The sequence below is a fragment of the Fulmarus glacialis genome, unplaced genomic scaffold (assembly GCF_000690835.1).
Source record: "Fulmarus glacialis isolate BGI_N327 unplaced genomic scaffold, ASM69083v1 scaffold27284, whole genome shotgun sequence".
Classification (NCBI taxonomy): domain Eukaryota; kingdom Metazoa; phylum Chordata; class Aves; order Procellariiformes; family Procellariidae; genus Fulmarus; species Fulmarus glacialis.
In genome coordinates this window covers 1-25097 of record NW_009209175.1, presented here as the reverse complement: position 1 = coordinate 25097, position 25097 = coordinate 1, and the positions used below count along the sequence as shown (strand labels likewise).

General features: G+C 40.6%; 1 protein-coding gene across 1 annotated transcript; it reads right to left on the bottom strand.

The window, feature by feature from the left end:
- Positions 1-11272: 11272 nt before the first annotated feature.
- Positions 11273-23198, bottom strand: SRD5A1 (steroid-5-alpha-reductase, alpha polypeptide 1 (3-oxo-5 alpha-steroid delta 4-dehydrogenase alpha 1); the record flags this gene model as incomplete). Its single annotated transcript, XM_009576750.1, has 4 exons — positions 11273-11339; positions 14255-14405; positions 16652-16753; positions 22979-23198. Coding segments are annotated over 4 exons (540 nt in total), but the record flags the coding sequence as incomplete, so codon positions are not given.
- Between the last annotated feature and the right edge of the window lie 1899 nt (positions 23199-25097).

The following is a 25097-nucleotide window of genomic DNA, read 5'->3' as shown; positions in this document are numbered from 1 at the left end:
GCTTCTGGTCAGTACCAGCATTTCCCTTCTGCTCCTCCTGTAAACAGTGTTTTACCTAAAATTCACCAGCACAAACACAAAAAATTCTATGTTAAAGAGTCTTGATATCATTTTTTAAAAAAACACAACAAAGTAAAGAACAATGAAGTAAAACTTTGCTTCAGTAAGCAATCTTTCCTCTGTAGTTATTTTCCAGATAGGGACTAATACTGTCATACTAATGAGAATAGTAATGACATACTAATACAAAGTCACGTGAGTGACTTTCAGAAGCTTGCTTTTCCTAGCTGGCCACAGTCTCACTTGCTTTGCTTTCTGTCAATGCTTGGAAGGCCCCTCTGCTCAGCCTGCACGTATATGGGCCAGTCTGCATCATAGTTACTTTTACATATGAGTCCTTCACTTCTGGGAAGTGGATGGAGAAATTAAATTCTTTGTGTGAACATCAGACAGCAATTCTGTTTGTGCAAATGGTTGTAGAGTAGATTTTGTATTTATGTCACCATTTCAGATCACTAAGGGAAATATATTTTGCTAAAAGGAAATTAATTCAGGGCAAAAAAAAAGTTATAAAAGTTAGATCTTGTTAGTCAAGAAACAGAAGGAGCATTAGAGATGACCATGCACAACGAATGATTTTCAAGTATCTGGTATCCAGTAACCCCTCTTGTGATCAGTTCATGAGATGGTCCATAAATTCACTATGTGCAAAACAATGTTACATGAATAAAACATTGAATATATTTTTTTTTTTTTAAATTGAAGGTGTTTAGAGAAAATCTGAGCAGAGAATAGACTAAAGATACCAGCAGCTGGGGGGGAGCTGTGGCCCTCAGAGTTTTGCATGCCCAGGTGCTGTCAGCTGTGGAGAGTGAGGATCCAGGGCCACTTACTGGATGCCTTCCATGTCTAAGCACAGTTAATGGTGGATCTATACTGTCCCTCCATGCGTGGGTGGGTGTGTGCATGACTGTGAGCAAGGGGGATCTGTACCAGCAACTGCACTGAAGTGGGGCTGCAGACTCAGGGGCTCATACATCCAGGTGCCAATGACTGGGGAGACTGGGATCCAGGAGCAGCTACTGGGCAGACTGGGTGCCTGAGCCCAGCTACTGGAGGGATCCATCTTGTACGTTTGTATTGACGTATTTCCCACTAACAGACCTTCATCCTGATCAGCCAGAGAGGGGAACAGGATGGGGCTGTTGGTGCCGTTTGTGTTTGCCTGTGTGCTGAGTGTGTCTGTCTGTGCTGATCTGTGTGGCCAGCCATGTGTATATGTATATATGTGTTGCAGATGGGCGTTTGTGTGTGTGCTTACTGGGAATACATGCTCAGCCTCACTACTGGTTGGACCTGGGGCACGGAGCTGTGGGAGCCTCACCTCTCTCAGGCTGTTGGATTTGGCAAGCCCTAACATCTAGAAATTACAAGTCTGTTATGCTTCATCATACCTCTGTGGACATTTAGGAAGAAACTGAATCCCTTATATTTGTAACATTTATGTTACAACAGCTACAGCAGCGTGTCTGAAGCTTAACCCTCAGTTTAGTTGCTAGAATTACCAACTATTGGGTGAAATAAGGTTGCACATGCTTTATTCTTCTTAGTTTCTTGGTTTTTGCTCCATCTGATATGCTGTTGTTATTTTCATCTGCTGCAGAAGAAAAAAGTCTCTCTCCCTCCAAATCCTGACCAGGAAAACTCAGTCTTCCTCTGCTCTGCTAAGTCTTCAACACTGAAAAGCAATTCCTGATCAGCAATCCACATCAAACGCTGTTGCCTCAAAACTAAGCGCTTTTAGAGAGCTCCAACTGTGTGCTCCAACTGGAACAACATTTGGAGAGATCCCCGGTTTCCTACCTACCTATCTCGTGGGCCTTCATGCTTGTTCACCTGGATGTCTCTCCAGAGCCAAACACGTGTTCTGCTCCCAGCACGTCTGTCCCATGCACAGTACGGCAAAAAATGAAGTCCGCTCTGGGTAGGACAGCTCATTCCCCCTGTCCCACCCCAAAAAAAAACCCAAAACAAAACCAAAGCCAAAATAACCACCAAAAAACTTCCAAACCCAAACAAAAATTGTAAGCCTCTGAAAGGCTGAATTTAAAAATTCTCTGTGTGGGATTCCATCTTTCCTGGCCTGCTTGGCTGAGCACCATGATACCAGGTGAGGGTCTATGCCTGAGGTGCTAGCAAGGAACTGGTCTTGTTACCAGTAAGTTTGTAGAGGCTGGTGCACCTTACTGAGGGCTACCATATTGGGTGCTGGAGGAGAAAGAGGATCATGAGCAGGAAGGTTAGCATCCCTTGTTGTTCTACATGTTGTGCAACATAGACACGGGTGGCTGGTGAAGACCTCTGCTGATGACATTTGAGTGCTTGTCTGGGGGTGTATTTTTGTCTGCTTCTGTGGTCCACATCTGGGAGAAGCATAACCCTGAACTAGAGGAGGGGACTGTCCTTGAAATTGCTACTGTGACTAGCGATCTCTGCTCTAGGCAGTGCTTACTGGGGACTGGAAGCTATGATGCAACAGGTACCCAGTAAGCCCACATCTGTGCAGTGCCACAGTAAGACAACTGAGAACAGTGTTTGACTGGATTTCACATGTAACAAAATAAGTTAGATGATCAGTTCATGTTTCTAGTTAGCCTAGTGTTAATACAGACACCACGTGCTAGAAAATGACATTATTACTTGATGAAAAATAAGGCATGGTTTGTTATCTGCAGTGTAACTTGTAATTTATCTTTTTTGATCTGTATCAGAAATGGGAATATTCAAGAAAATCTCTGAGGTTTAGCCACAGTAGCAGACAGGGTTACATTTGCAAAGGAGTTGCTTGTTTTGTCTACTTTGAATTGAAATTAAAAGCTGTTGCAATGGCAATTAATCTAGTATGAAGAATTAGGAAACAAGTACAATTCCTTCACTTTTATGGACTTTTGCTAGTAATCCTTTTAGAAGTAGTAATTATAGTGTATTATCCATTGAGTTTTGAAATGTCTACCTTCCAAAACATTGCATGACAGTTTCAGTTTAAGAAAACCGCTTAAAGCAATTGACAAAAGATTTTTGCCTACAACTGCCATGTAATTGTTTCATTTTGCAATTTTCATAAAATAAAACTTTGTATTGGGTTTGCGTGGCAAGGTTTTGGTAGCAGGGGGGCTGCAGGGGTGGCTTCTGTGAGAAGATGCCGGAAGCTTCTCCCATGTCCGACAGAGCCAATGCAGCCAGCTCCAAGAGGGACCCACCGCTGGCCAAGGCTGAGCCCATCAGTGACAGTGGTAGCGCCTCTGGGATAACATAGTTAAGAAGGGGGAAAACTACACAACTGCAGCCAGAGGAGTGAGAATATGTGAGAGAAACAACTCTGCTGACACCCAGGTCAGTGAAGAAGGAGGGGGAGGAGGTGCTCCAGGCGCCGGAGCAGAGATTCCCCTGCAGCCCCTGGTGAAGACCATGGAGAGGCACGCTGTCCCTCTGCAGCCCATGGAGGTGCATGGTGGGGCAGATATCCACCTGCAGCCCGTGGAGGACCCCACGCTGGAGCAGGTGGATGCACCCAAAGGAGGCTGTGACCCCACGGGAAGCCCGCGCTGGAGCAGGCTCCTGGCAGGACCTGTGGACCTGTGGAGAGAGGAGCCCACGCTGGAGCAGAAGTTCTGGCAGGACCTGTGACCCCATGGGAGACCCACGCTGGAGTAGTCTATTCCTGAAGGACTGCACCCCGTGGAAGGGACCCACGCTGGAGCAGTTTGCGAAGAACTGCAGCCCGTGGGAAGGACTCAAGCTGGAAAAGTTCATGGAGGACTGCATCCCGTGGGAGGGACCCCACGCTGGAGCAGGGGAAGAGTGTGAGGGGTCCTCCCTCTGAGGAGGAAGGATCGGCAGAGACAACGTGTGATGAAGTGACCGCAGCCCCCATCCCCGTCCCCCTGCGCCGCTCAGGGCGAGGAGGTAGAGAAATCGGGAGTGAAGTTGAGCCTGGGAAGAAGGGAGGGGTGGGAGATTTAAGATTTAGTTTTTATTTCTCATTACCCTACTCTGATTTGCTTGGTAATAAATTAAATTAATTTTTCCCCAAGTCGAGTCTGTTTTGTGCATGACAGCAATTGGTGAGTGATCTCTCCCTGTCCTTATCTCGACCCATGAGCCCTTCATCATATTTTCTCTCCCCTGTCCAGTTATGGAGGGGAGTTATAGAGCGGCTTTGGTGGGCACCTGGCATCCAGCCAGGGCCAACCCACCACAAACTTGCATAAATATTTGCCTAATCAGGAATAAATAACCATTCATGAGAAAATTTGATAGCAACAGGAATGATGTGTTTTATAAAAAGCTTGTATCTTAGAGGAAGTTACAGCATAATAGCAAAGAGACCGAACAAGGTAAAGGAAAAAATAGATACTTTTAACCAAGATTTTAAAGGGCAGCAAATCAACAAGGCAGGGAGTTTCGGGGACTAATTTACAAAGAAGAGAAATCGGAGGAAGAAACTCTTCCACCAGCAATGGCCACATGGTATATAATGAGGACACCAGACCTCAGTGAGCAAAGGAAGTAACAAGCTGAGAACTGAGAGAATCGCGTATCATAAGTACTGCAATTTTGAATGGAACCTGACTTTTTTATATCTAGTTTTATTAGGAAGGGGACTGTTCATTTAAAAAAAAAAAAAACAACCAAAAAAACCAACCAAAACAGAAAAATGTGAACTTATAAAATGAGTGAGTTAAAACCAAAATAATATACACGCAAATCTATCTCAGTGAACTTTCCTAGTTAAAGAGAGAAACTTCAGTTTCACAAGCATGTCATTATTTTTGTCTGGTGAGATTTGGAGGGTGAGAAGGCATGCTGTGTCCCAGGTGCTTCCATCCTGATGACTCCATCAGTACCTCTTCAGAGCTGCGTTAGAGGTCTTCCACCTCAGCAGGCCAAATGGCATCCCTTCTCAGAAACAGCTCTGAGAGATTTAAGCGTATCTTCTTGGAGACATTGCTGAGAACACGCTAGAAAGCAATGCAAAAGCCGTGCTCAATTCAACAAGCACGCCTTGGATAAGAAGGGCTGCTGCCACATGCTCCATGACACCCTCCTTCTTAACCACTCTAAGCCATGGATCTAAAAATGATATCCAGGAGTAATGCTACAGGAATACTTCTTAGGGAACACTTAGCGCGAATTAAACTATTAAGGCAGAAAAACCTTACCTAATTTATCTGCACCTAGAGATCATGTTCCAAGGAGGGTTTTGAGTATCTTCAGATGTGAACCTCTGGGTGAATGCAAGTTCAATGCATAGCCCTGGATTTTTCCTTTGCTATTTTAATGACTAATATGCAATTATCAGAGTCTAAGTAATCAAATATATTACATCATCTCAATTTAAAATTAATAAAAATTATATCCTGTTTATCAACTAACTAGTTCTCTTTTTGCTCATGAAAATATCCCAGCTCATTTTTTCTTGGTCTTTAGCTCTGTACATTCGCTGCTGTGTGCTGTCTGCATAGCTATTCATATTTTCTAAACTACTTCTAGTATTACTTTATTCTATCAGTAATGATCATATACTGTATTGTTTTATGCTAAATATTACGCTTAATCTATTAGTCTTCGGTTCTGAGGCCTAGTCAAATTTGCAAGGACTATTTGAAGCATCCTAAAGACTATTTTCATCTTTGGTTACTGATGTTAGTATATCTTAATGACTCTGCTTTAATGCTTGAACACTTTCAAAATACTACTGGGGACTTTCAAGTCAGTTCTCCTGTTCCGATACAGCCACCATTTTTCAAAGAGGCAGGCAGAGAATGAAAGAGGAAACATATTTGCCTTTGAAAAACATGAAAATCCTACAAATCTGCATTAGCGCACTGGGCTTCTTTCTCGCAGGTTTTCCTCCCAGGGCCTCTTGCTTATTAGCGAAATCCTGGCTCTGCACAGCAGCTGGTTCTTGGTCTCCTGCAGCAAACACAACACTTGGGGTGGGGGGGCACAGCTGGAAGCCTCTCAGACTGTTCACCGACGCACTGGTAAGGATTAAAAAGGTTGGATCCCAACCCAATACAGGAGCCAGCAGGTCACAATGATAGCAGGTACCTGGGGTAGTTTCTGCTAGCTCACACTGCATAGGCCTTTATTTAGTCTTGACAATGCTGCTCAACATTTGAATCCCAGTTCATGGATATGATCAAACAGCTCTTTCTTTTCTGGTAGAAGTTTATATCTAAGTTTGTTCTGTTTTTCCCTTTCAATAGCCCAAGAGAAATGGAGCTCTCCCTCCTAGAGCAGCTGGAACACGTGGCTTCGCTAGTGCTCCCTCTTCAGACCCAGCCACCCGTGTCCTCTCAGAAACTGGACAGGCAGACAGGCATTTCCAAAAAAAAGGCTGCAAGTATTAGGAAGCAGGGACAAACAACATCACTGCGAGGCTCTTGCTAGCGCACTGGTAATGCATTATACCAAATGTTGTACCAATCATTATATAGGTATTCTTTCATCTCTGTAAACAAATAACCTATTGCTTCCACCACCCGCTTGAACACAACAAAGCAAACATGGTAAACCAAGCAAGGGACATACAAAACATGTTTTTTTAAGAAGCTTAACAGCAAGTTGCAGTTGTGCAATTCTCTCAGATGCAAACCTTGGTTTAGGCTTACCCCTTCAGTTGTCTTGCAACAAGAATTTCCACAATGGCTTGCTCACGTGTATTTTTGTGTGGGCACGTGGGCACATACATGGTGATGGATACATTGCATCACTGCAAGAAGTGGTGCAATTTTACCCAGAGGTCTGTTTTCCTCACAAAACTGACTGAGGTATGTGTGAAAGGCTGCCCAGACAAGTGCAACTGTTATTGGTAAAACTTAGTAGCATAGAACAGGTTGGGACATTCTCATACTAAAATTATTAATTTATTTAAATTAACAAACAGGTGTTTGTTAGAGGTGTTTTTCCCAAACAGGCTGTAAAAACTCTGTGGTAGGCACTTAGGATTTCTTGCCTGCTGAAATAATAATAAGTTTATATGCCAAGTCATTTGTACACTATCTTCATTCCTCAAAAAGTTTTACCACAACTAAAATAGTTGAAACAGCAGGTGCTACAGTTGTTCCAAATGAAAAGTTCACCATGACCTAGCAGCAGAAGAGGAACCCATATGAGTAGCCTCTGCTTGTGTTAATCTTTGCTCTAACCACAAGTGTAGAACATCGCAGCTATGTACTTTGTTTTACATAATTAAGAATGTATCACTAGACAAATTTATCTTGTGACTTTTAATAATTTCTGTTTTGAGTGCATCTCGTCAAGTTCACATATGCACCTAGGTTATTCTAATACAATCTTACTATTACAGTCCTCAAGACCTCATTTGGGATAATGAAATCGCGGGTACCAAAGCCTTGGTCAATCTCCACAAGCTATAGCAAGGATTACTAACAGAAAAAAAAGTATTCAAGCAAGACACCGCAAACCATATTTTATTAGTAGGAGATTTTTGGGAAAGATGTAGGCAGTCTGAATAGAAGTGTCTCTTAAAAATTGCTACAGATATTATACCCAACAGCAAGCACACGTTTTCTCCTTCTAGAATGGGCAGGTCAGAGTTCATTTTCACACTACATATTTCCAAGAAAAAAATTTCAGTATCAGATATTTTCTAACAGAAAAATTCTGTCAAAGCTGCTGAAAGGGGAAGGGAGCACGAGTGAAGTATGACAAATAAATGGGATATTGTTTAAACAAAAGGCAGTTCTAGCATTTGACCAAGTTGATCACCTGTGTACTTTGGTCTTGAAATGCAAGAATCATAGAATAGTTTAGGTTGGAAAAGACCTTTAAGATCATCGAGTCCAAGCGTTAACCTAACACTGCCAAGTCCACCACTAAACCATGTCCCTAAGCACCACATCTACACGTCTTTTAAATACTTCCAGGGATGGTGACTCCACCACTTCCCTGGGCAGCCTGTTCCAGTGCTTGACAGCCCTTTCGGTGAAGAAATTTTTCCTAATGTCCAGTCTAAACCTCCCCTGGTGCAACTTGAGACCATTTCCTCTCGTCCTATCGCTTGTTACTTGGGAGAAGAGACCAACCCCCACCTCGCTACAACCTCCTTTCAGGTAGTTGTAGAGCGCGATGAGGTCTCCCCTCAGCCTCCTCTTCTCCAGGCTAAACAGCCCCAGTTCCCTCAGCCACTCCTCATAAGACTTCTGCTCTAATGAACTGCCTCAAATAAATTCTGTACTTTACTTAAGGAAGGTTCCAGCAGTATAATGAGAATATAAAATATAAACACACAAAGAACAAAACCTTCTTCTCTGATTTTTTTTTTTTATAATCCAATTAACTAGAATTTCTAAATGCACTGACATTCACAGCCTATAGACCTTAGCTCTTCCTTTTCTGTAACAAGACAAAGAACACACATAAGCTGTTAGAGCATCGCATTTCAGATCCCCATCCTGCTATAGGTAATCCATAAATTAACATTATGTGAGCAAACCAGCTGAACTTTTAGTCAAGATAAATATTTAGCAGCACAGCACCAGAGCAAAATTGAGGCATCAGTACAAATTTTCTGTAAACTATGATAAAGACTACTGACAAGAGCTACAGCTCTAGAATATAAGGAGACATACTGAACACTAAGGAGTTTCTCTCACTGTTTACTTAAAAGAATCTTTGCCTTTTCGTAAAAGGCCAAAAAAAAAAAAAAAAAAGAGGTGGTGGATTAGAGACTAAAGTGCTGCAGCCAGATCTTTTTTTAACGGTTGGTTGTCCCGTTAGTAATTTTAACAAATATCCCTAAAGATATAAGATATTAATTCACCATAAACTATGCAACTATTTAAACACCTAGAGTAGATAATGCTCTTTGAATCCTGTATTTTTTCCCCTAAAACAGATTTTGATAGCTGGATGATTTAGATGCCAAGATTTAAAAAACTGCCACAGGGATGTGATAGGGTTTAGAAATATCTCGGTATATAAGAGTATGTTTCTAAAATTCTCTTCAGAACATGCTTTAAGTGATCCTATTGAACTTTTATTGTCCACTAACTCCACTTCAGCATTGAGGAGTAAATCATCCTCCCCACCATCCTCTCCCCAGGGAACTTCATGACTGAGTGTTCACCAAAACAGCTAAGATCAAATGTCAAATTACAGTGTGACAGCAAAAACAACAGGGGAAGCCTCAAACTGCCTGTAAAACACTAAAGAAAGATGTAAACACTAAAGAAATGATTAAACAATTTGAGAATCAAGTAACGACACTGGCATCAAAGGAATGGGTATTCCTATGTTCTCCCAAAGCTGCACTTTTTGGATATTGGCTGAGGGCAGGATTGGTCACCCCAGTCAACATTATGAGGAGCAACTGGCAGTCCAAGGGCTTAGCTGTAGGTGCGTTATCATCACTGCAGGACTGCCAGTTTCTCTCCCCTCCTTCGACTATTTCAGTCGATAACGACAGAATTTTGTGTTACACTTATTTACACCCCTGAATAAATCCTTAATGATAGCCAAGACTTCAGTGCAGTAAGTACTGTATAAATGTGCCATGAAGGAGAGGAGGAAAAAACAACTGTTAAGCAGAAGCTTGGGTCACAAAGTCCTTTTTCACTACCCATTTTCTGAATGTACTTTTTTTTAAACTAGTATCTAAAATTTTAAAAGTAAAATTTATCAGATACACTGCTATAGTAACCAAACTAATCTAACTCAACAGCAAAGACAGAATTTTGAGCTTTAGACAAAGCTTACCGCAATACCATACTGGAAAACTCAGCATCTGGCAAAATTATATTACCAATTTCTTTTGAAGAACATAACCCAACATACACAGTGTAAGTAGATCAGAAGACAGTTGGCAAAAGTTTGATTTCCATTGATTTCCAAAGTATATTAGCAGCAGAGTTTCTGGGGTTTGTGGGAAGTTTTTCTGGTGTTTTTTGTTGTTGTTGTTGGGGTTTTTTAAATTATTATTATGGGGTTGTTGGGTTGGGGGTTTTTTGTGGTTTTTTGGGGGGGTTTGTTTTGGGGTTTTTTTTTGGCTGGTTGGTTTCTTAGGTTTTTTGGGATTTTTTTGTTTGTTTTGGGTTTTTTGGGGGTTTTTTTTAAGTTTTCTGTAGAATTTCTTAGGGGTTTTTTTCAGCAATTCTAAAAAATTCTTTAATATATTCTTTAATATAAGCATGCAAAGGACACAGATGTGCCTGAAACCGAAAGTTGGTATGCCTGGGAACCCATCATGTTTTTGAAACCCTTCTGGAGTCCTTCGGGAAAAAAATTTAGGGGTATGAGAACTGACATAAATAAAACAAGCAGAACTACAAGATTCCAGACTTTTGAAATATAAAATCACCTACACTATCAGGAGAAGGAAGACACTTGATGTTTTTTAACAGCATAATAAGAGAATTTTGTAACAATCTTAAGGTTTTTTTAAGAAGTTAGGAAACATTACACAGTTGTTAACAGTGCTAGACTGGCCTAAGTATCCCAAATAAAGAATGCCTTCCAAAAATAGTGTTAAGTGAGAAAACACATATTAAATATTGAGATAGTTATCAAATTTGAGAGGTAGATGACAATCTTAATCTATTATTTGGGAAAGGTAGCACTACAACTGTTCATGTAAATGACATTAAGAATTATCTATACAGTGTCCATACCCGTGTAAGAGTGCAAAGAGGAGGAAGAACACTGTCTCTTACCTAACAGCAACTACATTAATCTAATGTCCTTGGTCTGCATCATCAGTTCTCCTGCAAATGCAGATAGTGGGAAGAAAGGATTAGGAAGGCAAGGAAAAAAAATCAACCCCATTGGTGTATGCAGGCAAATAACAGGCAGAACACACCATCCAGATTGCAGTGAGGGTGACTGGGCTCATGGCACAATCCTCAGGACAGCGTGGCTAGATCGAGCAGAAAGAGCAGAAGCCTGCATAGACAGAAAAGGAAGCACCAGAAGTCCTGTACAGTACTTTCCATGATGTGAATTCAGCCACATTGCCTAATGTATTTATGATGGTGCTCCACTGTTGGAAAAGCATTTCTGTTCCTATTCACCATGTCACCCATCAGGTTCTGGGTTTTCAGTAAGAGGAAAAGAAGTAACTAATAGCAGCACTGATGCAAAGGCTTTGTCACAGTGATGATCAGAGTATGTTGTTAACCTGCCAACACCTGTAAAGTGTAGCTGTTACAAAAAGCATCCATTTCAAAAACAGTGTTAAAAGCACAGCTCAGTACACAAATGGGATCACAATTTTTCTGCACTTTGGGTAGTCTTCAAATTTCTCAAGGTACCATCTGAAAAACAAAGACAGAAATCTGATGAGTACTGAGTCTTCAAAATGCTGTCAAGGAAATTAAGTAATTGTACAATGTGTTCAATTTAATCCATGTATTTTCTGGCTACAAACCAAAAAAATGCCTTTAGAACCTACTCTGGATAGAAAACTGCCATTTACCACACTCATCCTAATGACATCTAATCACCAACAAAACAAAGTTACTGCTGCTAGCAACGGGAAATCAAACCAACAGATGTGGTGAGAACAGCCAGGGAAGGAATAGCATGTTGTTGCAAAATGTATGTTGCTATGCATCCTGAGTATTTGCATTTTAGAAGTAGAAGGGGAAAAAAAAAAAATCAAAAACATTCAAGGGCATAACATGTCAAATTGTGTAATGACTTCACGTGGAAGCAAGGGATACTTCAAATACTGGAATGACAGTCCTGTTCTGGATAGAAACATCTTCAGTTCCAGTCAAGATTTGGAAATCAAACTGAATGTGACAAACATTACACTAGCCTTATTGCTAATCCCCCTCAAAGACCATCACTATTTTCAAATTCAGACAATTTTAAAAGAATAAATGCATAGCGCTACCAAATGTTATTATTTGTCTGGTCACCTTAGATAACAAGCACATTTACACCCATTTTCAAATATTTATTCTCCTGCTTCTCTAAAATAAGAAAAAAGAATTAACTTCATCTGGGCTCCTCAAAGGTGCAGGTATTCATATTATCAATAGCTAACTGCAAGACCAAAGCTGGAATAAGTAGAGAACAAAACATGCAATGCATGATAACCTGCAGCTGTGGAATACCAGCATTACACTATTGATCTTTTTCAGTAATTTATTCAAAGTTTTTCAAACTAAACAGACTACACCAAAATATTTCTTCACTTACATGGATTTGCTATTTTTAGTTGTTATTTTTTCTGTACCCCTTTTCCATTTTTATGCATTTTTCCTTTAGTGCAAATTACTTCCTTGAACAATGTTTAGCTTTTCATAATGCTCTGTAAGTTAAGAGCTCTTAAAGAGTGCTGTCGAGGCTTAAGATAGACAGAAACCCACCATGGAATTTGAGCCTGAAGAACATAATATACAAGGAGAGACTGAGGAATTTGGCATTGCTTATTCTGGCGAGGAAGAGACTAAGGGGCCCTGTTATTGCTACCTACAGGTACTGGAAGGGGAGTTATTTAAGGCAATGGAGCAAAACTATGAACGAAATGCAAACTCTTGCAGCTGGAATGCAATGGCCCCATGCAAAAGTGCAGGCCAGAGACTGACTGGCTAGATAGCAGCTCTGCACAAAAGGACAGGGACATCCTGGTGGACAAGTTGAACATGAGTCAGTAATGGATTCCTGCAATGACAAAGGCTAACTGCATACTGGCCTGCTTTAACAAGTATAGAGCCACCAAGTCAAGCAAAGTGCTTATTCTCCACTATTCATCAGCTGAGAGCCTGCATCTGCATTACTGCCTCTAGTTTTCGGCTTCCTGTGCAATAGAGATGTCCACAAACTGGAGAAGAATCCAGCAGATGGTCATTAAAACGACTGCATAGCTAGAACATATAAGAGGAGAGGTTGAGGGAACTAGGCTTGTTCAGCCTGGAAAAGAAGTTAAGAGGCCGATCTAATTGCAGTCTTCCACTACCTACAGCGATGTTAGAGAGAAGGCAGAGCCATACCCTTCCTGGAGGCACACTGCAAGTGGACCAGTGGCAGGGGATAAAAGTTGCAACATGGAAAATTCCAACCGGATGTAAAGAAAAAACCCTTTTCCCCATGAGAATGAGAAAATTCCTGTCCCAGTGCTTTGCCAGAGATGTGCTGAAGCCTCTACTCTTGGAGACACTCAGAACTCCTGGGCATGAGGTCCTGGGCAACCAGGTACAGCCTTGCGGTGAGCCCTGGTTGGAGCAGGTCACACCAGACAACTGGACTAGACAACCTCCAGATGCTCCTCCCAACCGAAGATATTCCGCGAGTCTGCTCAGTAATAGCAGGTGGTAAAACAAGCAGAGATAGTCACAGGTGACAGGCTTGGAAGGTTCAGGTTGGATAGTAGGAAAAACTTGCTCACTGGCAGGGTAATACAGACCTGGAACAACCTACGAACAAGGTGCTCAAGACTCCACTAGACATAGCCATGGCTGCCCTGACAGACTGTTAGCAATGGCATTTTTTTCAACTTATTTCCTCCATAAATTCATGTTTACCACCTCTCATGCCACTAAGTTTCAGCATGAGAATCAAAGCAGGAAGCTTAAAATAATCAAAATAAGATTAAGGTGTTCAAATTCTTTTAAACATGCTATTCCTTAAAGAGAATCCTTTGAAGAAACAAGTCTTCTTGAACTATGATCCTTCGGTTAGCAGGAAAGCCACAAATACAAATTACAAATACATTAGCAGTCAGACAGTTTAATTACAGAGCAGAGACTTTATTACATATCATCTACCAGAACTGTTTTCATATTGTCTATACGCTTGAATATAGACAATATGATACAGACTTGACTATAAAGTGTGCCTGTTACAGAAGACTTTAGAGTGATTTTCAAAATTTTAGTATTATAGAAATAAGTTTGAGCCACAAGGGAAAGTATAGTATATGATCAATTAAGACACTTTTCCCAAACTTGTCTATAATTTTTTCAGATCCAGGATGAACTATGTTCATTTAAAAATTATTCTGACCACCTCGTTGTATCTTGTGTCCGTTTATGCTCAGTACCATCCCGTTGAAATTATGCAGTGCTTAATACTACTCATTCTCTACCATATTCTCCACTGCAGTAGCAGAGTCTCTCACAAGACTTGCTATGCAACATCCCTATGGGATGAGGCGTAATTTGTGAAATGGAAATGAAGTGTGGCATAGAGACAACAGAAATTATACGACACGAACACTTACTGGTGGTGTTGTTTTGCCCTTGAACCCAAGATGAAAAGCGTACACAATGCAAAGGCAAGGCTTTCAATGGTGCAGCAGGCAAGGGCAAACCCAAACCATTCCAGGATCTCTCCAAAAAAGTTGGCTCCACTGACATACTCAAACATTCCTCCTGGAAGCAGGACAAAGTTATTTTAAAAGCACTTTAATCAAGGAGATCTCCAATGCTATCTTTTACTGTAAGTAAAATAAGAGCTATATCACCAATGTCTCTATACAATTTTTAAAGGCAGTGGAAGCAGTGTTTTTCAGTTCAAGCTGTACCATGAAGGATCACTTCAGACCTCCTTCTAAGACAGACCTTCTCCAGCTCCATTTTTCCTCTTTAATTCATGAAAGAAAAGCAGACTTACCAGTATCAGAAGCGAGTTCATGCCTCTGTAAATAATTACTTAACAATGATATCAAACTGGCTCTTTGATCATAAACGAAACCTTTTTTAAAATATGTAAAAATAGAAAATATGCTCCCCTTTAAGATCCCAGAAAATACTCATAGGGTTAGTTAGCATACAATGTTTAATTTCTTTAATTTAAGTACTTCAGAAATTAAGTTAATTATGAACAATATTATTATTATTATGAATTAAAGTTCCAAATTTATCCTCTAGCTTAAAATGTATTGTCCTTTTGTTCACATCCCCCATCAGGTCTACTGCTTCAGCCCTGACACTCAGTGAAAGAAGTAATTGGCAGTCTGCATTAAATGTGTTTTACAGCGAATTATGCATAAACAATCAGTACTCACCTGCTGGGAATTTTATAAAATAAGAACTTTCACCCTAATTCCAAAGTTAGTGTACAAATTGATAACATCTCAGTATGTGCTTTACCAGTGGGACTAAACAAACAAGTATTTGCCAAGTGTAATAAAGGACATGTTTTGACCTTGCTTTAATTACTTTGCTTTTGTGACAAAAGAGAAGTAGAATTCTAGCACTTACACTGGATAAGCAGTATCAAAAAGACCAACTCCTCCTGATTGTGCAGCAAATAACATCTTATTTCCTTCAGAACCTTTTTGTACACTGAACATAGTACAGTATGTTCATATTCATTTTTCACATGGACACTTGGATTTACATCTATCAAAATTATAAAGTTATCTTCTTGATGCAAAAATAACAGTCTACTGCCTTACATATCTAGTTCTTCCAGTTTTATTAAAAAAATCTCACTAAAAACCAAGAGAGAGCAACAACTAAAGGAAAAACTTAGAGAAACAGCAGAATTCAGAGGTATCTATTATTTTTCTGCTCTCGCCGAGTGTAATACACCTGGAAGAGTCTAATGTTTCCAAAAATGTCAATAAACCTTAACACCTCCATAGGCTCCATAAGAAGTCCTTTCATATTCTCCATTTTCCCATGAAGGCCAGAATTTATAACGCCTAACTTCCTTTGGATTTCTGTCCTCTTTTCCCTTTACCTCCCATACCACAGTAGTTGTTGCTCTCCGGTTACCAAAGATCCCTCCCTCTTCATATGTGGGACAACATAAGATGGGCCAGCCACACGCACTTGCTGAGTGCTTTCTGCCTTCCCCTCCTGCCCCCACACTGGGGTGGTAATTTAGGTCTTCTTTCTCCACCCACCTCTCCACCCCGTCTCTCCACCACCTCTTTCTCCACCCACCTGATTCTCATAAAAGTTACGGAATGCTATGTTACATTTGTACCACTTTTTAAAAATACAGCCAAAGTTGGTCAAGAAATTCAGAGACTTGCACAAGCCATGTGATACCATGAAACAGATCCCTTAGAATACTTGGCTTAAGAGGGGGGGGGAAAAAAAAAAAAAAAATGTTTCCCACACTATGAAATCACTTCCTGAGGTAGACAAGAAACTGCTACTTCCAGTTTCCTCTTATATCATAAATTACTATCTTCCCTAAAATACACCAAGCTTTAGAAGGTGATCTTTACAAAAAATCATTTTAGGGCGGACGGGACATCTTGAGATCATCTAGTCCAAGCCCCCCCTAGCTCAAGCAGGGTCAGCTAGAGCAGGTTGCCCAGGACCATGTCCAGTCTGGTTTTGAGTACCTCTACAGATGATACCCCACAGCCTCTCTGAGCAACCTGTTCCAGTGTTTGACCACCCTCACAGCAAAATACGTATTCAGATGTAATTTCACGTGTTTGAATCTTGTGCCCAGTGCCTCTGGTCCTGTCACTGGGCACCACTGAGAAGAGCCTGGCTCCTTCTTCCTCATTCCCTCCCATCATGTATTTATACACATCGATAAGATCCCCCTGAGCCTTCTCTTCTCCAGGCTGAACGGTCCCACCTCTCTCTGCCTCTCCTCATATGAGAGATGCTTCTTTTGCTATATAGATTTCTGTCACATCTTTACTCACCTCTTGGTATCTTGTAACCAGTTTCCCCTGGTTTTCTCAGATTTCTGAGAATATGATCAGAATGAATATTGATTGCCATGCCGATCAACCACCCTATAAAACCTGAAGAGAAATATTTAAAATACTATCTTTAATACACTGAGCCAAAGTGCTTGTTCAGAAAACAAACTACAGTCATATATCACATATTAGGCATATTATCTCGAAGCAGTAGTAACGTAAGCAGTATAAGCAATTCTGGTGACATGCTGCACAATCCCAGTCCCACACTGAGCTCTGCAGCCAGCAGAGCTCACAGTAATCAACAGGTCTCTAGATAGGAATAGTACTGCAAGTATAAAGTTTATTCTTATGTTGCTAAACTTATATAAATGTATGCATGTGCATATATACAGATGTAATGTGTATATTTCCCTGACTTCCACACAGAAAAACAAATACACTAAAATTTTAAACACTGAAAGAAACAGCCGTTCTCATTCCTGCCAGAGGGACACATCTTAGTCCCCCCTCCCATTTTTTTTTTAACTGTCAATATACCAGAGTTTCCACAGCAGACTTCTGTGCAATAAAAGGAATAATAAAAGTGTGAAGGAATTCATGCACCATTTACTTGTGTCATTCAGCAAAATTACCCATTTACACCAGGCTTTCATAGAAACTGAGATTATTGTCTCATTCTGCACCCTTATGTCTTGTTGCCGTAATTGCATGGGGTAAATCAAAAGGAATTTAGGGTTGAAATTCAGTATTTCCACGCTTCCTTTTTGAGTCTTTGGCTACATGTTACCTATGTTATTTTCCTTTGAAGGCAGCATTCCTTGTTACTAGGAGCAGACAAGATTCGGGTTTTGAGGGTAGATCCTTTGTATTGTTTTGAATCCACCTCCAAAGTTACTGATTTTTATTTAAAATTACCACGAAAATGCCAGTGATGTGCTTCTAGAAGTCACTTCATGTGCCAGAGAAAGCAAGCTTTGCCTTTTTGCACCCATAACTTGAGTCTTTCAGATGGTTCTCCTTCAATACAGAGAAATCCAGTAGTATGACCATCTCAGCAAAGATGCTAATGGATATCCAGACGTATAAGGCCATGTTGCAAGACTAGTAGGTTGTCAGAGCATACTTTACCAAGACTTAAGCTACATTTCAAAGTGAGGCTACAGATGTAAGCGGACCTTGCCGCTCAAACAAGTTGTTAGATAGGCAGCTTTCTTCTCTCAATCCCTTGGCGGGCTGCGTTTAACTAAAGAACCTAGCTGTCTGCTTCCACATGGATTAGGAGGAAATGACTGCTCTGAAAAGAAATTGAGGTTTCTGCGTGAAAGCTCTCTCCATGTTTACCTATATAAATAACAAATGTTGTTTGATTAGCTTGTTACAATCCGCTTACATTACAAAACTAGTGGCAGAATTTAGTCCTGTGAACAAGCATGTTTCTTAACCTTTTGTTCATACAGCACAGTGCAGTAAGTTTCCACTAGCAATCAAGGTGTGTAGATGTCATACGTAAAGTGTTTTTTGTAGTAAAATTTTACCATAATCCTTTCAACTATATATTAAATGTAATTACATCATCATGAGATAGATTAGATCAATGTAATGAGGAATTTACAGACCAATTAATATAATGACAACATTCAAAAACACAAGGTGAATAATTCAAATGCTGTTGAATTCTACTTTTAGGAAAACAGATCATTTTAACTTTTTTCCTTCAAAACAGTTCTCTATCCAAACAGAGAATATTGAATCCCCACTGCATCCAGCAACAAGAACAGTTTGCTTCTCTTAGCATTAGTAATTATGTATCAATTTGCTAATTGCCAGAGAGGTTGAGACTACCTTGGAAAACAAGAGATGTTATTCATGCAATTACATAAGCAAGTCATTATCTCTATCCATAAAATAATTTGAAAGGAAATTTCTTAACAAGCACAGATTAATTCTACTTAAATGTAAACAATATTTCTACTAATTTACTTCAGTATTAGCATGAGGAAAAATCTACACTGAAAGTTAGTATCAGTTCTGAGAAAAAACACTAAATTTCTTCTCAGGAGGGGAAATTAGAGACCTTTTGGTTTCTCTGAAATGCCACTGTAATTTTGGAGAATGCTAGCTGTTTGTTCCGTATTGGTATCTGTTTGTAAATTAGTATATGAACTACTAAGAACTTTTCAGATCATGCAAAAAGACTGGAGCTTGCTTTAAGAGTGCCCAATTACTACAGTAGATTAGTTTGATTCTGTGCATTTTTACCCCTCCTACTTGAAAACTACCACATGTCAGAAGGAAACAATCAAATCTCTCTTCATGGACAACAAGCCAATGAATGTAGGCTATTTTCACAGCACTCCTCTTCGATTTGAAGATCCACTTTCCCCTGAAGTACTGCATAACCACGTTCCCTGTGCCTATACTCTGCGGGCATTGTACTTCACTGTCCTCATCCTCAGATTCTCACCATGGCCGAGTCCTAGGACTGCGCTCTGCAAAGCCAAGAGCTGGCTATGCACCACGATCTGCGTGACTTGGCTTCCACCACAGGGAAACGTGGATAGGTAAACAGGAAGGGAGCCACAGCATACTCCAGTAGATTCTCAGAACCACAGGATGCACCACACAACGTAGATGACCTCATGAGACTATTAAACTCAAGAGGCTTTTCTCCTTCATCAAGATAAACCTGGAGATTAAGGCCTGGGTTCATACTGGGAGAACACTTGCACAAGAAGGAAGTAACTAGGTCTGTATTACCAAACGGCTTAGTGCAACAGAAGAGCACATGTGTGTTGTTGCACCAGTGCCCTCTTCACCCTCACCCGTACAGAAGCTCACGCTAAAAAGACCTACTCTTGTTCTGCAGGCTATTTCAGAGTGACAGTATGGTAACTGCCGTCAGGTTCACCTCCCCACTCCGGGTTTCAAGAATATACAGTGCAAGATGCTGTATAGAAACAGCAGGAGGCCAGTTTCCACAGCTGCGCTGAAAGTGCCTGGCAGACACTTCAGGTGAACCAGTGCCTCGTCCCAGACTGTGTGGTTAGTCTTTCCAAGAAGGCACAAGATCATTTGGAGCATCCAGATGGCTATAGATATTAGGAGAGGGACTGACTAACCCACGTCTCTCGGTCACGAGACTATATCCAGATACGGACATTGCCATGCTCTCTTCATGTCTGTTCTGTGTAGGGAGCAGAGGTGGCATGCGTGCTCGGTCGCCTGACTGCCAGATAAAAAGCCTCACGCAACAGACTAGGTGCTGATGTTCTGTCACCTGCACCTTCTGAGTTATAGGTGCTGCTCTGCTTCGCAGAGCTGCTGCTGCTGCGAAGTGTTTTGATGCACGGAAGGGTTAGCCATCAACGTTAGAAGGAAGTTGTTGAATGGGGATTTAAAGGAGTAAGAAAAGACATACCCCATACTGCAAAGGGTTTGACAAAGCTAAAGCAAGCAAAGGAAGGAAGGAGTTTCCACCTAGGAGTGCAGACGGATTAGGAAAGAACACAAGAGTGAAGCAGGCAGGTGCAGATGCCCCTGTTTGGAGCGTTCACCGCTTCAGGGTATCATGGGTACTCTTGGTAAGTTCACAGACTTTTTATTGGCACACATATGTAAGGCACATGCTGAAAGATAATGATGTTGTTCCCACATTGGTTTGCAAACTCATGGTTTTATCAAGTGTTGTACTGCATCTGAAGCAGAACATTTCTGTTTCCTCTGAAAACAGACTAGTTCACTGCAGTTCACTGCACTAACACACACAGTCCAGAGAAACCATGAGGGAACCACATCAAAACTGTATTGCTGCTCCAAATCAATTGCTAGTGTAAATATAAGCTATTGCTTTTCCCGAATTAACTCCTAAACGTCTGAAAACAGATAGTCAATCTGTATACTAAGCTGCACAGACAAGAGAACACATCAGTCGTTTGAAACCTCCCACCATGATGGTAAATCAGCGTCACGTCTCCAAATTTCTGTCTTCCGTGCAAATTTATCTAATTTCAGCTGCCAACTACTGAACTTGTTTGGCTGCTACTTACAGACACTCTCCCATTTCTCTTCCTCACATAACTTCATATAGACTGAAGAAATGTCTTGTTAGCCCTCAGCAAATGTGTTTTCTTGCTATTGTTATTCTCTAATCTTCTACTCAATTTTTTTTAGTCATTTTAAACAGAGGCTTAAAGACACTGCCAGATGTTTTTGGAGAACTAGAACATAATAGTCCGGTTGTTCAGGGAGTATCCAGTGTACAATACAGCACTTCTGCATTTGAGTTGACCAAAGCTACAAGCATAAACTGCAGATATTTGGAGGTACCTAGCTGGGATGAATACCAAATAGCAATTATAAATACCCACTATGTTCCAATTATGTTGATGTGCACTATAAAACAAAAACAAAAAAGCCCAAAAGATATTCTAGTTACAAGAATAAAAAAAACAAGAAGTCTTAGGTTTGGCTGTTTCATAGCCATGCCAAACTTTATCTAAAGATTTATTGTAGTAACAGTCTCAAAAAAGGCAGGGAGTGACACTATTTAAATAGTTGCTACGTATACCAGGAATCTTCACTTTCTTATTTTTCAGGATAACTTTTTAAAGCAATATTTTGACTTACAATAGTCAAGAAAGCAACACTTCCCTACCGTTAGCAGTACTGGAAATAAATATATATAAGCATATATTGCAAACTGGTATTATTTGGAAAACAAAAAACAAAATCAAAAAACAAACCCAAACCACACTAATTCATACACAGAGGTATTCATAACTGAAGGCAGATGAACCTAACTATTATCATTTATACATTTACATCTTTCAGAAATCCTTGAAACTCAAAAAAAACCCAAACAAAAAACCAAGGAAACCTGAGCAACAGTCTTACTGCCTTAATTTTTTAAGATCTTTCAGTAAGGAGGAACTGATTTATGGCTCCTGACTCATGATTTGTTTACAACACTGTACTGAGATATCTTTTTATTAAGGTACTAAACTAGGACACCAGAAACAAAGTCTTCAACAGTTTTGATCAGTGGATCTTTTAATCTTTTTTTTGTTGGATCCAAGTTTAAGGAGACTAGAATTTCAAAAGTACCAAGAGAATTTCAGGTATATCCTGAAATTCAGTGGCCTTGCGCCCACTGAAGTCATTCCCTTGTACCTCAATTTCTCCATTTTTAGAGCACAAGTAGTACTGCCTCCTGATCTCGGCAAAAGAATCTATTTCCATTTAAATTTCTTCAATCTTATAGTCATGGCAGCATTTAGCACAGCGGTCATCTATTGTCATCTGCAATAACACTGCAATAAAGATAAAAACTTCTTATTCTTGCTGTACAAGGCTTGAGAAATCTGGGAGAAACACTAACTTGCTCTGGCTGCAGAATAACAGGAAGAACAGTACTGGGTCAGATCAAGGATCCACACAGCTCAGTATTCTGCCTTTGACTGACAAAGCAAAAATATTCTGGTTTATCTTCAGATCAAAAAGATCTTTCTGTAAAAATTTCCTTGGAAGATGATACTATGTTTTTGACAGTAGGCAAAACTGGATGCCTAGGAAACAAAAAAGTAGGGCAAAGACAATACTTTGTCACTAAACATCTTAGCCTTTTAATCATATGCATGGCTTCAAGTATAAATGTGACCTCACCTCCTGATAGGAATGAATGATCAACCCCTCCACGCCCTTCCTTGTGGGCCAGTTTTGTTCTTTGACAAAGCCCACTTCTATTGCGAGGGTGGGTGTGTTGGTGCACGTGTGTGCATGCATGCGTAAATATCCTAACGCCAAAAACTTCTGACATTAGAGTCGGTATCTTCGTATTAAGCAGCTACCCTTAACCGGATTTTTACTCCACGAATTTGTTCACTTCTGTTTGACTGCATACAAACCTTTAGTACAGAAAGAATCAAGAAACAAGGGATTTCAGTTTAATCTACATGTTATGTGGAAAATCTGCTTTGTTTGTTCTAAACCTGTATGTTGCTGGTTCCATTTAAGGCCTCAAGTTCCTACACTGAAAAAAACCACAAGACCCGTATTTACTTTAAAGTGTTAAAGAATAAAGATGACAGTCAGCTCATCTAGCACTGACGTTGTGGGAAGAAGTGTCAGTTCACAGTTCTAAAATAAAAAAGGTTAAAAGGCTTCCAGCTACAGCAAACAAGACAGTTAACTATGAGAAAAGTTATAAAATGGGATTGAAGATACTATAAAATTATAATAAAAAATAAAAAGCTGTGAAGACAAAGGAAAACTACACCTAATGGTCTCATAACATGTAATGTTCTCATAACTTGTAATGTAACTCACCTGTAATGAAACATGGATCTTTCAACCAGCCTGAAGGGTATTTTGCATAGTTGCTTAAGCTTCGCCCTTGCAAGTATCCATTGTAAACACAGAACAGAAGCGCTAGCACGAAAGTGAAAAATGGTGTTGGTTTTCCTTCCCGGATCAGAAGAGGAAATATGAGTGCCCTAAAGCGAACAAGGAAGAAAACAAACAGAAAAGATACTTTTGATGTCCAACACTGTAATCCATATTACGTATTACCCTGCTTTTCAAATTCTCAGCAGAGTCTTTGATCTCAGTTCAGAAGGAGAGTTACGCTTCCTTTAACACCTAAACGTTAATTTTGTTGCCTAATCGGAATTACAGGATCAGTCATCTCTCCCCTTCTGGCAGAAATTTTGATGTTTGTATCCAAGGCAACTACTTTGACCAGAGCAGTAAAGGCAACTGATGTTAAGCACAGCATATTTTTGTCCTCCTTTGTTCCTAAATCCTCAGTGGAATCATCAAGCTTTCTGAAACGAGCCAGGTCTCAGGATCCCTACACCAAATCCAACCAGCACTTCCAGGGGGGAAAGTCAATCCCCTTGAAATTAACCTAATGGAGCTCAGTTTCCTCCTCGCCCTAAGAGTCACTTAAAAACATTGATAGCTTTGCCTTGACAATCTTGGTCTACCTTATGACACCTGTTAAAGATATGACAAATCCACAACTGCCATCCCATTTGGGAAAGGAATCTTGATTGCTTTTCCCGGGGGATTACGTGAGTAAACAAACAAGCTCCAAACAAGAAGAGCAGGTGAATGTTTTTGTGCTCTGCTCTGTAACTAGCCAACTCCCAATCGCCTATCGATCTAATTACGATCTGTAACGATATAGGAGCAGGATTATTGAAGCCTGAGCATTCTTCACGTGTTTTCCAGCACCCAAGGACTAATTGCTTCAAAGGAGCCTTTCCAGAGGAAGCAAAACCGTAACGGCTTTCAAGAAAGCGTAACAAATTCATTAACACGATTATTTAAAACTACATCACAACAAACGGAATTGGATAACAGAGGTCTCTTCCAGTCTGCGTTCACCTACGGAACAGTCCCTCAGTCCAGCAATAGCAATAAGCAACTGGAAAAAAAGAAACTGCGGTACAGCTCAGCTTTCTGTGCTAACCTTTGCCTTGCCTTTCTAGCATCGAGGATGAGTTAAGATCCCGTTAGCCAAAGCTAATCTCTTTACTCTTAAGAATGGAAAAAGAGGGAGTAAAGACACACTCCTGGGTTTGCAAAGCCAGTCAGCCACCAGGCCAACCGTACGTTGCATCTCTCTCGACCGCGAGGATGTGGAATACTCTCGGTCAAAAGCAACAGCCTCTCGCAATAAGCACTGGAAAACAACCGTATATCAGCCACACAAATTATTATTATTATTAGCCTGATAAATCTATCTCTGCTGTATTAGTCTGGTGGCAAAATTACTTGCGGAGTGTTACCAGTAACTATTGTCAATGACTTGAAGGGAACAGCAAAATCTTATCTGAGCTCCAGCTAAGCTGCCTTCTCCCGAGTAGTTTTACGAAATACCCAACCACCATTGACTGCATGGCAACACCGGGCACTCAGCCTCAGCTTTGCCAGTGTTTTAATGAATCGCTGAATATCCTGGGCTGGAAGGGACCCACAAGGATCGAGTCCAACTCCTGAAATGAACGCTATGTTGAAAGACATGGTTGGAAAATAGCTACTGTTTCACAATATTAAAACTACATTATATCAGCATCCAGAGCTGAACTTTCCTTGTTGGAGCTGCGTCCTTAAGACTACCTGGTCAAGTCACTGCTTAAACGGGGGTCATCACAAGAGCTACGGCGACAGCGTACGGATGATGCGGCACACCGAGAGAGCACCCGGTGCTCCATTTTTATGCCATTTCCGAAAGGCGCCGTAGCCCCCCGCTGCACACCACACAGCAGCAAACCAAAGCAGCCAGCACCGCACCACCACGATTGCTTGCTCAGCTCATGTAAAAACATGGAATATCTTAACGTAAAGAAGCAGGAAAGACTTTAGCGATCATTACATTAAATAATTAAAATTAATTAACAGCAGAATCTCAATCCCTGCAATCAGAAAAGAGTAGTCAGGC